The sequence below is a fragment of the Strix aluco genome, chromosome Z, assembly GCF_031877795.1.
Source record: "Strix aluco isolate bStrAlu1 chromosome Z, bStrAlu1.hap1, whole genome shotgun sequence".
NCBI classification, from domain to species: domain Eukaryota; kingdom Metazoa; phylum Chordata; class Aves; order Strigiformes; family Strigidae; genus Strix; species Strix aluco.
This window is the reverse complement of record NC_133971.1, coordinates 96,744,639-96,759,211: the sequence shown is the minus strand read 5'-3', so window position 1 is coordinate 96,759,211 and position 14,573 is coordinate 96,744,639. Positions and strand designations below refer to the sequence as shown.

At 43.3% G+C, this 14,573-nt stretch overlaps 2 protein-coding genes across 11 annotated transcripts in view; one reads left to right on the top strand and one right to left on the bottom strand.

The window, feature by feature from the left end:
- LOC141918318 (mucosa-associated lymphoid tissue lymphoma translocation protein 1-like) overlaps positions 1 to 9,290 on the bottom strand; it is a 41,483-nt gene extending 32,193 nt beyond the window's left edge. For all 7 annotated transcript variants that reach the window (XM_074812628.1, XM_074812629.1, XM_074812630.1 and 4 more), the window contains exons 1-4: positions 9,104 to 9,290; positions 7,334 to 7,500; positions 1,965 to 2,086; positions 689 to 839 (exon numbers count right to left, since the gene is read on the bottom strand). In XM_074812628.1, the coding sequence (XP_074668729.1) occupies positions 689 to 839; positions 1,965 to 2,086; positions 7,334 to 7,500; positions 9,104 to 9,264 (601 nt within the window). In that variant the 5' untranslated portion in view covers positions 9,265 to 9,290. The remainder of the gene's footprint in view (positions 1 to 688; positions 840 to 1,964; positions 2,087 to 7,333; positions 7,501 to 9,103) is intronic.
- Positions 9,291 to 11,455: 2,165 nt separating this feature from the next.
- LOC141918908 (alpha-protein kinase 2-like) overlaps positions 11,456 to 14,573 on the top strand; it is an 87,057-nt gene continuing 83,939 nt past the window's right edge. For all 4 annotated transcript variants that reach the window (XR_012621827.1, XM_074813855.1, XM_074813854.1 and 1 more), the window contains exon 1: positions 11,456 to 11,640. The gene's annotated coding sequence lies outside the window, so the exon portion shown is untranslated. The remainder of the gene's footprint in view (positions 11,641 to 14,573) is intronic.

The window sequence follows — 14,573 nt, the reverse complement described above, 5'->3', positions numbered from 1 at the left end:
CGGGGGAGATGTGGAGCAGTTTGCTAACAACTGGCTACGTGAGAAAGGGCACAGCACCGAGGAACTGCTGACAACGGCGACGTGATGGGAGAATACCGAAAAGTATCAAAGAAGAACAAAGAACAGAAGCAGGACTATGTAGAAGGCCTTGCAGAAATCATAAGGGGAGAGATTGGTATTTAACCTTAGCAACCAATGTATCTAACCTTAGCAACCTATAAGGAGCTTGCTTTTTGCAATATGTATGAACTAATTATTGTGGATATAAAAGAAGTGTGAGTACTAATAAAGTTGAGCCTTTGTGCATTAAATGATGGCTGGGCTCCCACTGCGTTCTTTCAACACGGGGCAGATATTCAGAATAGACTGTGTGTGCCCAGTCACTAGCAAGTTACCACAAGAGGTAAACAGATAAACAAGGGAGTTAAAGAACTGCTTTTCTGGTCCAAGAATCCTCTAAGAATTAAAAGGAGCTGACACTGTGTATGTTTTCCATCTATCTATATTTACCCACCACTGTGGAACTTCATTCCTCCTCTCCTTTTGTGACCAGCACAAGAGCCCAAAAATTGGAAGCTGCATTTTCAATCAGCCCTCTTTCACAGCTGTGCAAGACAGCAACGGGGACCCAAGTTCCTCTCACAAGTGGAAAGACAGACTTTCAAAAGACAACGTTTTTGCCACTCACCATGAGACGTACCCTGGAGATCGCAAACTTCAAGTCGTGCCCACCGACTGAACACGAATGAAGATTCACTGTTCACTCGACAGATGTAAAAGCCAGAATCGTTTACACTCACTGGATTCAAAACCAGCTCTGGAGAATTACCATGGGGAACCTGAATTACAGGTGAGCCAAGAAATACTTAAATTTAGATTGATTTAATCTAAACCAGCACCAAATATTAGAATATTTATTTCCATGTCTGTAACACTATCCTCAATTCCGTCACTTATTGAAACTTTTGGATGAGAAAGTCTTGTTCTACATATTTAGTAGCTCAGAGACAGGCTTTCTTCCAAGAATAATTCATATGCCTCTATTTAAGACAACTCTGAGCTTTTAAGCCAGTTGAAAAACTCTTCTTGAAATTAATAATTTCTACCTTTCTCCACAAATAACTCTGAATAATTTCTTAAGCACTACTCCAACCAGCATGTGTGTTACATTCAGCTCTAGTCTTAAAATATATTCAACTACAACCAGGAAACTGTAACATTCTTTCACAGAAAAATAATTTTTTACTACATCTATATTTTAACTGTAATGAGCAGGACATGACTATAATCATATTTTTTAAGCCATGTTTTGGATGATCTAGATAAACTTTTAGAAAGGTGTAGGAAATTAGTTAAAAATTTCAGTCCCAACAGCAATTTAAAATACCATGAACTTACCGCATTTCTAAAAATAGTACCTACGATAAAATAACATTAAGAAAAAAATGCATTCATCTTGTAGAAAGATAACCAGGACCAGAAATCTGGGCCTACGTGCTGCCATTCAGACTCCAGAGATACCAGCTCACAGGCATTCCAGTATTTTACTGGAGACGTCTGTGCCACCACTGAGTTCAGGCCTTCAACCCTTCATTCTTAGGAAACCAGTTTCCATCCGTCTGAGACCAACAGCGACTGGCATTTGTCCCAGTGTGGCAGTTTCTCCGTGGCTTGGGTCAAAACTTCTTGGTAGGCTGAGAGACAACTAAACCTACCGTTTCCCTACTGCCGTGTTCCAAGATTAGCCTCCAAGGGTAAAGTGGTCTGAACATAAGGAACCACCTTATTGTTTCAGCACATTGATAGGGTCATTATGCAGCATTTTTTAAACTTCTAGTTTTATTATATAGTAATCTTCTCTCATGTAAAGAAGAGCAACAGTCTTAAAAAAAAAAAGTATCATCCAAAATCACTACCTATTATTTCACCATTTAAAAAAACCTATATTCTGTATCAACTATTACCTCTTTTTCCTGCTTGAACCACTGGTAATGCACAAATGGGTGTCCTGTTGCCCAACAACACAGCTTGACGACCTGACCAGAGAGCACTGCTTGAGAGTCTGGCTGTACAACGATCTTTATACCTTTAAAAAGGAATTTACACATAGGAAAGTTATTAAGAAATACAATTCTACAACTTAAATTGTCTTTTGAGAAAAGAAAGTTTGTCATTATATATACCTGAAACTAATTTGTTTGTACTGTGTATACACGCAGTTCCAATTAGTTATATGACTTCAAGACATCCGAAATTGTCTTCCATTACACAAAATCCATGCTCAAACTGATCAGTACTCTACAGAGTTTATTGAGGATTTAAAGGAGATCATTCAGGTATTTTTATTTTAGGATATTTCCATCCCTCTTGCTCTCTACTCACTAAAGCAAGTATTTCCAATGGCATCACAGATTCCTTTTGGGAAAAGTATTGACAGTTTTAAGAGTTTGTTCACTCCCACCAATTTATCTGAGTTATTAATCTTCAGATTAAGATTAGGCACAGCCTGAGGGATGGATCAAAACAGTAAGGGTTAGTTTAACTACAATATAGTGCATTTTTCTACTATTTCTCATGCAACCTTATTAGCTGAAACACTGGTTACAGCTTTATGCCTTCACCTCCTGTAGAACACAGGGCTGGGGTTGTCTTTTGCCAATATGCAAGGTAAAATTTTCCACTTCAAATTTTAACTGCCAGAAAATAGCATGAGTGAAATTCTGACACCGGTCTGGTATGATCCAGTTATTTTCTTAACCTAGACCATTCCAGAGATCCTGTTACAGCATGACCCCAAAACCAGATCCACTGGTATAACCAAGGTCATCAGAAGAAGAGGGGTGTGTGTGGGAAGCCAACCGCAGAACAGAAAGTTTAACCTCACGCTGCTGTCAAAAAACAGACGGACCTACGACCAAGGTGTTCAGCAACACTGACCTGATAAGCCATCAAAAAAATAATTCATTTGAAGCATTATTTACTATGGATGGTAAAATGCATTTGACAGCCCCAGTGGGACCACAAGCAATACTACTAATGACTACTTGGTACGATACTGGTGCTGTGGGTGACCACAAGCAATACTACACATTAATGACTAGTTGGTACAATATGAGTGTTGTGGGTTAACCCTGGTGGGCAGATGAGCACCACACAGTCCCCTACCCCCAGTGGGATGGGGGAAGAGGGAATGGAAGAGTAAAAACAATAAACTTGGAGGTAAAAATAAAACGAACCAAAAAATAATAATAATTAATAGGTGAAGGATGAGTGGAAGAATAGGGAAGAAAACAAAACAAGTGACACAAAGGCAATCACTCACCACCTCCCATGGATGGACCAAAGCCCAGCCAGTTCCTAAGCAACAGATGGCGAGGCCCTTCAAAACTCCCCCTTTTCCCTTTTATTTCCGAGCATCAGGTTATATGGAATATCTCTTTGGTTAGTTCAGGTCATCTGCCCGACTGTGTCCCCTCCCAGTCTACTGCACACCCCCGAAATATGCACTGGGTGGGGGCAGAGCAAGAAACAGAGAAAGGTCTGATGCTGTGCAAACGCTGCTCGGCAAAAGCTAGAACACTGCTGTGTTATCAGTACTGATTCGGCCCAAAAGCTAAAGTAGAGCATGATATGAGCTGCTACGAAGAAATTCATTCTATTCTAGCTAGGCCCAGTAAAACTAGTTACAGAAAAAGCACAGAAATAGTGAACGGTATAGAAGCACTTCATCACCATGTCATTACTCTCAGAAATGAACAATCAGATTAAAAAAATATAAATTTTTAGTATTTTGTGAGTCAGTCTAATTTCTCTGTTATGGGACAAAGTATTTCCTCCTTTATAGTTTAATGAAAACATGTTGCAGAAGCTGGAAGTGCAGTCTGGTACAGAAGCACTATTCCAGATTGCTGGGGGAATAATCTTACAGAATAGTATGGAGTAAATGAGAAGCTGTGCAAAAAAATAGCTGCAAAGAGATTGCAAATATCCTGGTATAAGACTCAAGATTATCAATTGCTCCAAGCCTTCTTATTACACTCTGTCAGAGTTTTCTTTTTGTCTGCTTTCTTTCCCCTCATGTTTAACAAGTTTAGCTGCACATCAGAGCATTTTCCTAACAGAGAATGTTTGAGGAAAGAAACCAGAACAATTTGATCAACAGGCTGAAACCTCAGCAGAAACCCACGTGGTCAACAGACTGAAATAGCGATTATATGACATTTGGAAATCACATTAATCTGTCCAGCAGGGACGTGGGCTATATTAACTTCCTCCACACACAACCTTATAGTTGATCACGCAGGCAACTACTCCAGAGTAGCTACTGGACTTGAAAATTCCCTGCCTTCCTTTCTCTAAAACAACTTCCCTCTGTTCCCTAGCCCTGAAGATCACTACCTCAGTTCCTCATTTAACACTTCCTCCCCTGTTTTTCATAGTTAAAGGAAGTGTATTAAGTACAGTTTTCAAGAATCACAATCATCTAACATTAACCGAGACAAACAGGAATTATATTATTTCAGTTTAAAGAACAAAAAAATTAAGACTTGCTCTTTCCAAAGACCTTCACTTTTTTTTTTAAATCTCTCCTGATTCGCATCACTAACATCTCTTAAGAAAGTAGTTGAGAAAAACAAATTCTCTGAAAGATTAGTATTTTGCACTCCTTGGAAGCATTACAAACACAACATCTGATTCATAATTTCTTCAGTTTCATTTATTTTCCGGAAATTCATTCAGCACTATACAGTTACTTCCTGCAAGCATCACAGAATTTAATGGTTCAAAAAGAAAATCTTCTGGCTCAATTTTCTGAATGATTACAAAGATACACAAATGCTTCTTCAAATTTCATTGGAAAACGCAAAGCTTGAGTTTTACCACTGAGGATGGCAAACCGACACTTAGGGTTACCAGACTTTGAAACACGCAGCGCAAACTAAGTACTCATGATCTTAACTATAATCCAACTGTTACATTCTTAGCTTACACACTGGCAAACATTTTCAGTAATTTCTGGAAACCCGGCCTCAATTACTCACATTCAGACTGAAGTGCCTAAACTGCTGCAGTAAGAGACCTGTCTGCAGAGGAAAACCACCTCTTCACTCCCGTTTCAATCACCACAACTCAGTGAGGTTGCACAAGGACTAGACTGTAAGACCACAAATTGCATCTTAAGCCTTGTTTCCTTCTTAGCCTGGGAGAAAGCTCTTCGAGTTTCATTCATTTCCAGCAAGTTCACAACATGACCATATAAAAAAAGGGAAGGGACAGAGAGGTGACCCAAGGAACAAGATGCCTAGGATTTCTCACTACCGAAAAGGAGATGTTTTAAAGTTATTATTACTACCAATTTGTGTCTTTATAGGAAGATCTATGGAGTTAATCCAATGTGACAGGCAAGTCTCTCAGCACAAACAAGCCTATGATCCTCAGAGGGATCCTTTGTGTTGCTGCAAACAAAGCGATGTCCCACCTCATAACAACACATCTCTGCCGTAAAGGTAGGTGGTATCACTGCCAAAATAGACCACGAAGCAGCATGGAAACTGTACACTCACTAACAGGCTCACAAAGGTTCGTGTCTTTTTAACTGCATCATCTAAGCTGGTAGAAAACGGTCTAACAAACCAGTGTGACAGCTACAGAGGTCCTACATTAAACAATCCCATTCCTAAAGGAACTTGTGCAACGCTTAAGCCTTTTTTGGTGTATTAGAACAAATGGGCAGTTACAAATTTGTACTTTTGACTTCAAACATCAACCACCTCTGAACATTTAAATAAACTCACCGCAAATATCAAAGCCTACTGCTTCTTTTTAAATGGTTTAAAATTCTTATTGACCTAAGCTTTCTTCAAATACCCTTTGCTTTGGTTTCTCAGTTTCTGCAGGGGTACCCAGTCCTCCTTAGAGGAGGCTGAATCCATTCTATCACAGATCATACTGTTCTGCAAGAGATTCATTCACAACAAGACCACCTCTGCAGTTCCAAGGGGTCTTGACAAAAGTCTACTTATTGGCTTGCTCCCCTCAACACATTCCCCGATACCACTATCTCACAATTCTGCTATGTAGCAAGTTCCTGTTTTATCCAGGATTTAGTCTTCGTTACATTTTCCGAATGTAACTTGACTGACAGCCACACAAAAATCCTCAATCCAACGGTGGTAATACTTGAGATGATCACAGACCAAGCAAGCGCAACATTTTGGCTCAGTGCAGGCACTCTGTGGTACCAATGTGAACCAGGACCACTCTTGTTTTCATTATTCCCTCAGCAACCACCGTATGGAGAATAATAAAAAGGAGTAATAGTGCAGGAGAGCGTAGTACTGCCTGTGCCTCCATCCCAACTCTTGCCCCATGAGTGCAAGCCACTCTCACTGATGTAACACCAACACCCCTCTCCCCACCAAGCCTACAGTGCCACACTTCAGCTGGACTAAACTACCATGTACCTCAATCACACCTCATTCAACATGCTACGGGAAGCAACAGCCTTAACTAGATGAAACAGCTGCAAAGCATTACTATAATTTACTTGAAAAATTCCAAGGTTATCTTAACAATGGTTCTCAGCCCACAGCTTCTTTTCTCATACCATCCAAAGAACAGGACAGCTGTCAGTATGGAAAGGGGCTCACTAGCCTCATTTCCACTTCCTACTCTTGAGGAGAAGCTTTTGTAACTTCCTAGTAGGCTGAACTTCATCACATCTTTCAGGAGGAGGACATAAAAAAGAGCCCTGGTTTTATACTACAGCAAGAAGTACTGGGTCTACATGGTTTTACCTATGCATTCCCTTGTGTTGCCCTACTTCCTAGGCTTTTTGTGAAGAAGCAAGCTGAATGGGTTAGTAGAGAATAATCTAGTTATATCTTAAGGTAGTCTGTTTTTCTGTCCAATTAGCAAGTTGGACTGCATCCCATATGCACCAGAACCGGCACTAATTGGACCCTTTCCCTTCAATTAGGGTAAACTGTGAAATGCAGTTAATGAAACCTGCAGCCCGAACAGATGGCTGGCAACACTACTTGTCGTTCTAACTCAACCATTTCGGTTCTATAAGCACCTCCCGAAGGCACAGTCTGACACGGAACCCAAGTCAGCAGAGAAATGACAGCACCTGCCATATCCATGCAGCCAAGTCTACAACACTGCGTTCAGCCAGTTTATCTACTTGCCTTACTTTTAATCTCAGAATACATGAATACCAATTACTAGAATTGAAACACTAAAGATGTTTTTACTTACTGCAGAACACAAATACTTCAGTGTTTCCAGTGTAAAACAGACAGTCGCAGTGAAAGCACAAACCAGAACTGACCTGAATGGCTGAGACACTGGAGAGCCTCTGTGTGCTCCAGGGCCTGCAAGAACTCCACGAGCTCCACCACGGTGCAGCCACGATCCCCCAGCAGCTTCAGAAGACTCCAGCTGGGACTTCCCTCTGGCTCCAGCACTTTGAGGGAACACTGTTCTAAATCCAGAGGGCTACAAAATAATGAGAAACACATGGCACAGACCTTCTTAGTGCTTGAGGGTCCTCAGAAAGGAGCAGAGTTAAAAATCACTTGTAGACAAACAAAAAGATTAAAAAAAGAGAGATGGGATTTGGGCATATCTGCAGTATTTCCTTCAAGTTTCAGGGGTTCAGATGTTACACAGCGACACCTCCACATGTAGAAAGTGGTATTAGCAAGTTGCATGCTACCAAATAAGAAATGTTTGTACCTAACAATTCTGGCCAAATACATCAAGAAATCTTCTCATTTTCACTTTCTAAAGTCTCAGCAGAACAACAAGTCCAGCACCTTTCATTTTCTTGTGCCTAATTCAGCAGCGGTAAAGAGTGAGTCAGACTAACTTGAAAGTCCAGGAAGACTTTGATTTTCAGTGTAGTTGTTGAAACAAGTGACTGCTGGAGCTTAACCAATACACACATCTACTGCCACAATGCAGTTAACTGCTCCAGTAAGTTCATCTCCAGCTATAACCATGCAGAGTTTTAAGTTCTGGTGTGAAGCCTTCAAGCACTTTCAATCACAACAGATTATTGTCTGTGTTATTTTAAGGAAATTAATACATCTACAGAAAGGGAATTCAAGTTTATGTATTCCCACTGAAAAGATTCATCACTATTTCTTTCATTAAATCACACTGCCATGCAACCTGGACGTGAGGTATTTTCACTTATCACGTAGACTTTCATAGTATTTTACTGGATAATACAGAGAAACAAACCTAGCAACAGGCCCTACAGAGACGTGATGTTCTGGTCCTCATTCTCTATCTCCCTATCTTAATAAATACAGTCATAATAGAGCAAGGACACAGCTTCATAATGTACTGCAAGTGCTGCACTTCGAAGGCCTCATTTTTTTGAGATACTACCCTCTAACCAAAATCTTGAAAAGCCACAGGAAGTAAAATGATCAGGAAGCGATCTAGAGAGCGTGACCTAGGCAGAAAGAGTTGAAGAAAATGAATGTGTTTACCCTAATATAGACAAGAGGAGCTACAGGGAAGGGCCACCAAACATTCCCCGCGCTCCCGGCCCCGGGCGAGCAGCGGGCTGCGCTCCCGCCGAGGTGCAAGGGGCCGCCTTCCACCCCCACAGCCGGCAAAGCAAAACCCACGCTACTCGCACCCTGCTGCTTCTTGCTGGAAGTCCTCGGTGGGACTAAGCCAACCTCCCCGAGAGACGGGCTGCGCGTTCCCAGCGCGGGGCTGCGGCCGGGGAATGCTCCCTCCTCCGCACCAACGCGGTGGGGGTTCGCGGGGAGGGACGGCCCGGCCGCGCCGGTGGGAAGCTCCGGAGCCCGGCAGAAGCGGCAGCAGAACAGCTGCAGCTCTCGGCCGCTGCCCTTCGCCCGAGCGCGAACTCGTGAAGGGGCTGGTCACCCACGGCGAACCCACACCGGCTCCATCCCCGCCGCCGACTGCGGGACCGACACCCCTCGCCGCCGCGTCCCTCACCGTGCCGGGGGCTTCCAGCAGCGGGTGCGACCCTGGGGCCGGCGCGTCCCCCTCCCTCCACCTCGCGGTGGCACCACGGCCTCGGCCATTGCTCGCCCCACAGGCCGCCGTCACTCACCTCAGCCGGACCCTGCCGCGGCTCCCCGCCCGCTGCGCCAGGTCCCGCCAGCCCTTGCCGGGCGCCGCCCGGTCCAGCAGCTCGCTGAGCCTGCGGAGCAGCGGCTCAGCCACCCGGCTGAGGGGCAGCCCCCCCGGCGCGCTCCGCACCGGCTCCGACATCGCCCCTCTCCTGCCCGCCCGGCGGCTGCCAGCCGCGGCCCGACCGGGGCGGTGCTCCCGCCCGGAAGGACGCGCCGGGCGCAGCCGCACGGTGTGGCGGGGCACGGTGCAGCGCGGCCCGGTGCGGCGGAGCTCGCCTGCGGCGCAGCTTCCCGCCCTTCCCCTGAGGGGACCTTCGCCCGCGCGCACCTTCCCGCCCTTTCCCTGAGGGGACCCTCGCCCGCGCGCACCTTCCCGCCCTTGCCCTGAGGGGACCCTCGCCCGCGCGCACCTTCCCGCCCTTGCCCTGAGGGGACCCTCGCCCGCGCGCACCTTCCCGCCCTTGCCCTGAGGGGCCTCTCGCCATGTCCGCGCCTGGGAGGCCCGTGGTCCTTCAGGAGGGGCGGGTGCTCCTTCCCCCTCGGCCCTGGAGCAAGTGCTGCTGATGGTGTGAGGGAACCGCTCAGGGGTTTGTTCCTCCCGCTCGGACGCGGAGAAGTTGAGTGCCGGGCTTTGAGGGCGAGAGCTGCTGCCAGGGTGGGCAGCTGGCACTGCCAAGGCCAGACACGGCCAGGGAGCCCGGAGCGAGTCTGCAGGCGGTGGTCTCACATTGAGGAGAAACAGCTTTATCTGACACATACTTACCCCCGCAGTCTGCTGCCAGTTCCCAGACGAGTGCGTGCCCAGCTTAAGGGTGAGATGCCTTACTTGTCTTAGCAAGGGAGAGGGGGTAGGCTCGGGGAGAGTCTCCCAAAGAGAAACACCTCCATGACTGCTGCTGAGGGACAGGTGAGTGTGGCCATGATCTAAGGGAAAGTCTCATCTCTCTGGAAGTACACTTGCTCAAAGTGGACTGAAAGTGCCTTAGAAAGTAGCTTTGCTAACACCCTAAATCAGTGTTCAAGCATTCAAATGTAGATGCCCGTATTTCTGAGGTCTTTTTGACTGCAAGCTTGCCTTGCTTTCCCAGCGAGCAAGCTGGAAATCAAGCGATTGCAGTAACACAGCATCAAGACCAAACTAGTAAGCACTGCTGTTTGGTAGCATCTGCCGTTTGTGGGCTGCATTACACGAGTCAAAACAGGCCTTACACCCCTACCTGCAGAGCAGATGACAACATAGCATCTCTCCTGACTTCTGCAGAGTTCAGACTCTCTGACAAACAAGCCATTTAGTTAAACTTAAAGAAATTGCGTGGAGTGGCTTTTTCCTGTGTCATTAACCAATAGTTTATTTCTCCTAATTTAGGTGCAAAACCAATCTGCATGGCAAAATGGATACAGGTGAGGCAGTGAATTTGAATTCCTGACGACTTAGTTATCCACAGCTGTGTATGACTGAGCTGCTGGAAAATCAGGCAGGTGCCTTTTATGGCCTGTGCTTGCTGGCTGTCTGCCTACAATGTTAAACAATTAAATTACCTCAGGTTGAATATGGTTTTAAATCCTGGGCTCTTATTTCTTTGGGGATTGACTATTGGCGGTTATATAAAACATGTATCCCCCTGCTGCTGTTCCTGAGTGAGGGTGGTGGTAGGTGCTATATTTATGTGGAACACACCTGTTTCCTATTTCAGCCTAGTTAGAACTGGGAGCAAGAAGTACTTAGTATGGCAGTATCTCATAACCAGTTTTAGCTGTGCTTTCTGCAAAATGCTTAAGAAAAAACTTGGCTCAGAGCTTGCTTTTCAGCCTTTTCTAGATCCCTTGAGCCTGTAGCAGTTTGTGCAATTTATTCAAGTTCCTCTTGTGTGAGACTTGGCTTCTTAGGTAATAGGAGTGGAAATACTTTCTTACTTCAGGATTCATTTGTTTGCCTTTGAGGAATGTGAACCCTTAGGTTAATTTTTATGTAGTGATTGTTAAAAGCTCACTGTTTGCTGTTGTTTCCTCAACCTACTTGTTAAGGATTTCAGATTTTCTCATGTTGAACAGAACTTTTGTGTGCTTGACTTTCAAACAAGTAAGAAATTGCCAACATGCCTAGCGAAGCAGTTAAGCAGCCTTAAGCATGTGCTTTAAAAAATAACCCGGTGCTTTATTATGAAAAGCTAAGGCCAACACTTCCTCTCTCTCAGGGCCTGAGGAAATTCCTATGGACTTCTATGGAAGTAGGATGTACCCTCTCACCACTGCCAACTGCCTCTCGCTCTGTCTGGCTGAGGTTTTCCCAGGAAGAGCCATCTGCTGCATGTAATGAAATAGTCTCTCTTAAAAGTCAAACTGTTCTGTGATCAGACTTGCTATACTAAGGTCACACTAGCAAAACAACACTGAAGCTTTCAGCTAGCTTCTCAGCTTTGAAACAACATGCACAAATTAAATGTCTTTTGTTTTGCAACACAGAGTCAAACCACAGGCCTGACCCCTTCTAGAACTTGAAGAAAGAGCACATGAGGTAAGTGCGCATTTATGGTTTGAAAGTCAAATTGTTTATACTTTTAAAATTACTTGTCTACTTCTTTCTTCTGTGTGCAAATAGAATGCGTATCATAAAAGTTAAATAAACAAAGAAGAGCAAGTTATTCTTAATGCACTACATGAATATAGTGGTTTATACTGTTACTGAATAGGAAATACGATTTGTGATTTGCTTCTGCTAGTACTTTTTGCTCATCTTCATAGATTTTTTTTTTTAAACATGTTGCATTTAGAATTCTGCTAAATGTTTCTGAAATTACACTTCGGTACTATTTCCACTGAGTTTTAGCAAGACAACCAAAATTGCAAAAATCGTATGAAAGCAAGCTTCCTTCTCTAAAGAATATGTAAGTGGTACTAGGTATCCTGAAATACGCGTTTTAGTCTGTCTAAATATATATTGCATGGCCTAATACTCGTTAGGTAAAAATTTCCTCCATTCCTGAGAAAAAATCTGGTCGCTTGGTAGCATGTAGATGATTATAAGGCTGCATGAATTGCTGTGTCAGATGCTTGACAAATGTTAAAAATAGATTAAGACATACCAGTGTGAAGAGTTGTGCTGTGATTACTTATTTTAATTAGTCTATATTAAGGTCTTTGTTAGAGACACACAGAACCAGTCATTTATTCTTTCTGCATTTAGCCAGTGAGTTATAGCTGTGGTGTTTTCTCTAGATTGCAGTGCTGTTTACAACGGGTAGTACACTAATATAAAAGTTGTTAAAAAGCCTTGGATGCTGGAAGCTGAAGAAACACAATGTATTACAGTGTATTTGGCAAGGACATATTTTTCAGACCACTGCTTTTTGAACAGCTAAAACTTCACTGATGTTTTCCTTATGCAAACCTTGTTAATATAATAGGCATATAGTAATTGGTTTAGATAATACAGTATTTTGCTAGCTTGATTTCTGACATTACACGCTCTTTGACAAGAATGCTGCTTTAAATGTTTGATTTGATTGCAGTGTCTTGAAGGATTTACAGAAGAATAGTATGGTTATAGTTATTGTTTGTGTTCCAGCATTAGGGATTTCAGGCAGAACTACTGAGAGATACAGAAACAAATAGGAAATTCAGTCACTGTAAATCCTTGCATGCATGGGTTCTCACTGCTCTTACTCCATCAAATGGTAGACTCTGTAGTGAGCAAACGGCTGTATAAATGCTTTAGCCCTGCTGTGAATAGAGTTCACAAAGTTATAACTGAATTCTAGAATTCCAGTTTCTGTTGTCTTGGAGACTGTAACTTTTACAAGGAAACAACATTTAAGAATGTAGGCATGATCACAACGCTTCAGGAAAATGTGTTATGGCTGTCTGGCACTATCACTTTGGAAAGCTTGTATAGACTAGGAGTAAAGTGGATCAGAAATTTCATGTGGAGATTGGTTCTATCAGTACTGATGGATGCATGGAAGAAAAAAGATTCACAGAAACATGCAACTTCCAAAAGAAATTTTTTATTAAAAGCTTTGATTTGTGTTCAAGTGTAAAAAGAAAACATGAAAATAACCATTTAAATATGGCAAAACACTCATGGCAACCTTTTTGAAAAAAAAGTTGTGTGTTTCTATTCGTAAATATAAATTGTGTGTATTTCCATACAGGGAATATAGTACCTCGTTTAAGAAATCAATTGTTTGTAATGTCCATCATTGCATAACAGGAAAAGCCTATGCTTTGTTTTGTTTTGAAAGAAGAAAAATGCTAAACTTACAGAATTTGCTACAAAAGAAAAAATTTCTGTTGAGAAATGCCCTGTATGAGGAAATGAAAAAATGTGTGTATTCCCAAACCAGGTGTCAGGCTGGGAAGGGGAGTGGGCTGGTGATTTCTTAGAGGAACATTGCAGCTATACAAACCACATGCAGACTCTTTGTAAGAAAGATAAGACGTATTTGAGAAACGTTTCTGGGGATAATGGAAGGGGAATTAGCATTAACCTTGGAACATAACTGCATTTAAGCAGGACACTAAGGTTTCAGGGATGGCTGGATGACAGGACGTGTGTTATACGTACGGTGCCATAGTGGGTCATTCTGGAAAGGATCTGTGAGGTTATTTGAGTGATTAGGCCTATGACGGCTTTGCATCTCTGCAAACCAAGAGTCAGAGTCATAAAAATGCAAGCTTTTTAGCAGGAATATTTCATTTTAAGCTACATTTGCTGCTGCAAGTTATTTGCTATGCAAGCCATTGCAGTAAATGTTATTCTTTCAGTTCCATATACGTATGCTGGGAATTGCTGGGGCTTTCTGTCTGTGGTATGTGGCTTTTCATGCGTAACCATAAACAGTACAGTCATATTTATTGACAGAAATGCATATGAAGTCCTGTTTTCCTGAGCACTGTAGAAGTCAATAATCACCTACACAAGCCTTCTTGTGGCCAGCACTTCACCCCAAACTTTCCCCTTTGTGTCTAGACAAAATCACCTTTGTGTTCCTCAGTGCAGCCTCAGTATTTGATGGTGCAGAGCGAGGCTGCAGCAGGACTCTGGGATCTCCCCCGACCTTGGGTTTCCTGTCTGTGCCGAAGGCAGCGTAAGGGAGGAGTAGTGTGTGTGCAGCGGTCAGTCCAGTGTGGTGGCACCGCGAGGCCAGGGCACGGACACAGACCCAGGCGGTGGCAAGTTCTGCCTGGTCCCACCTTTTAGACACTGCCCCTTTTAGCTTTTTCTTGGCATCGTGTGGTTAGTGGAGATTTCTTTCTGCTTTTTTTGTTGTTTCTGTTCTGCTTTTGCTCCTTTCTGTCCCTTTAATCAGTACAATATTTATAACATCCTGCTGTCCATACCAGCTAGCTTTCTGGTTGGATCTGCACAGTATATGATCATTTATGTTCATCATAAAGAAAAGCTTTGTGGTTATTAGTGTTTTGGAGATAGATTTTTCATCTTAAATG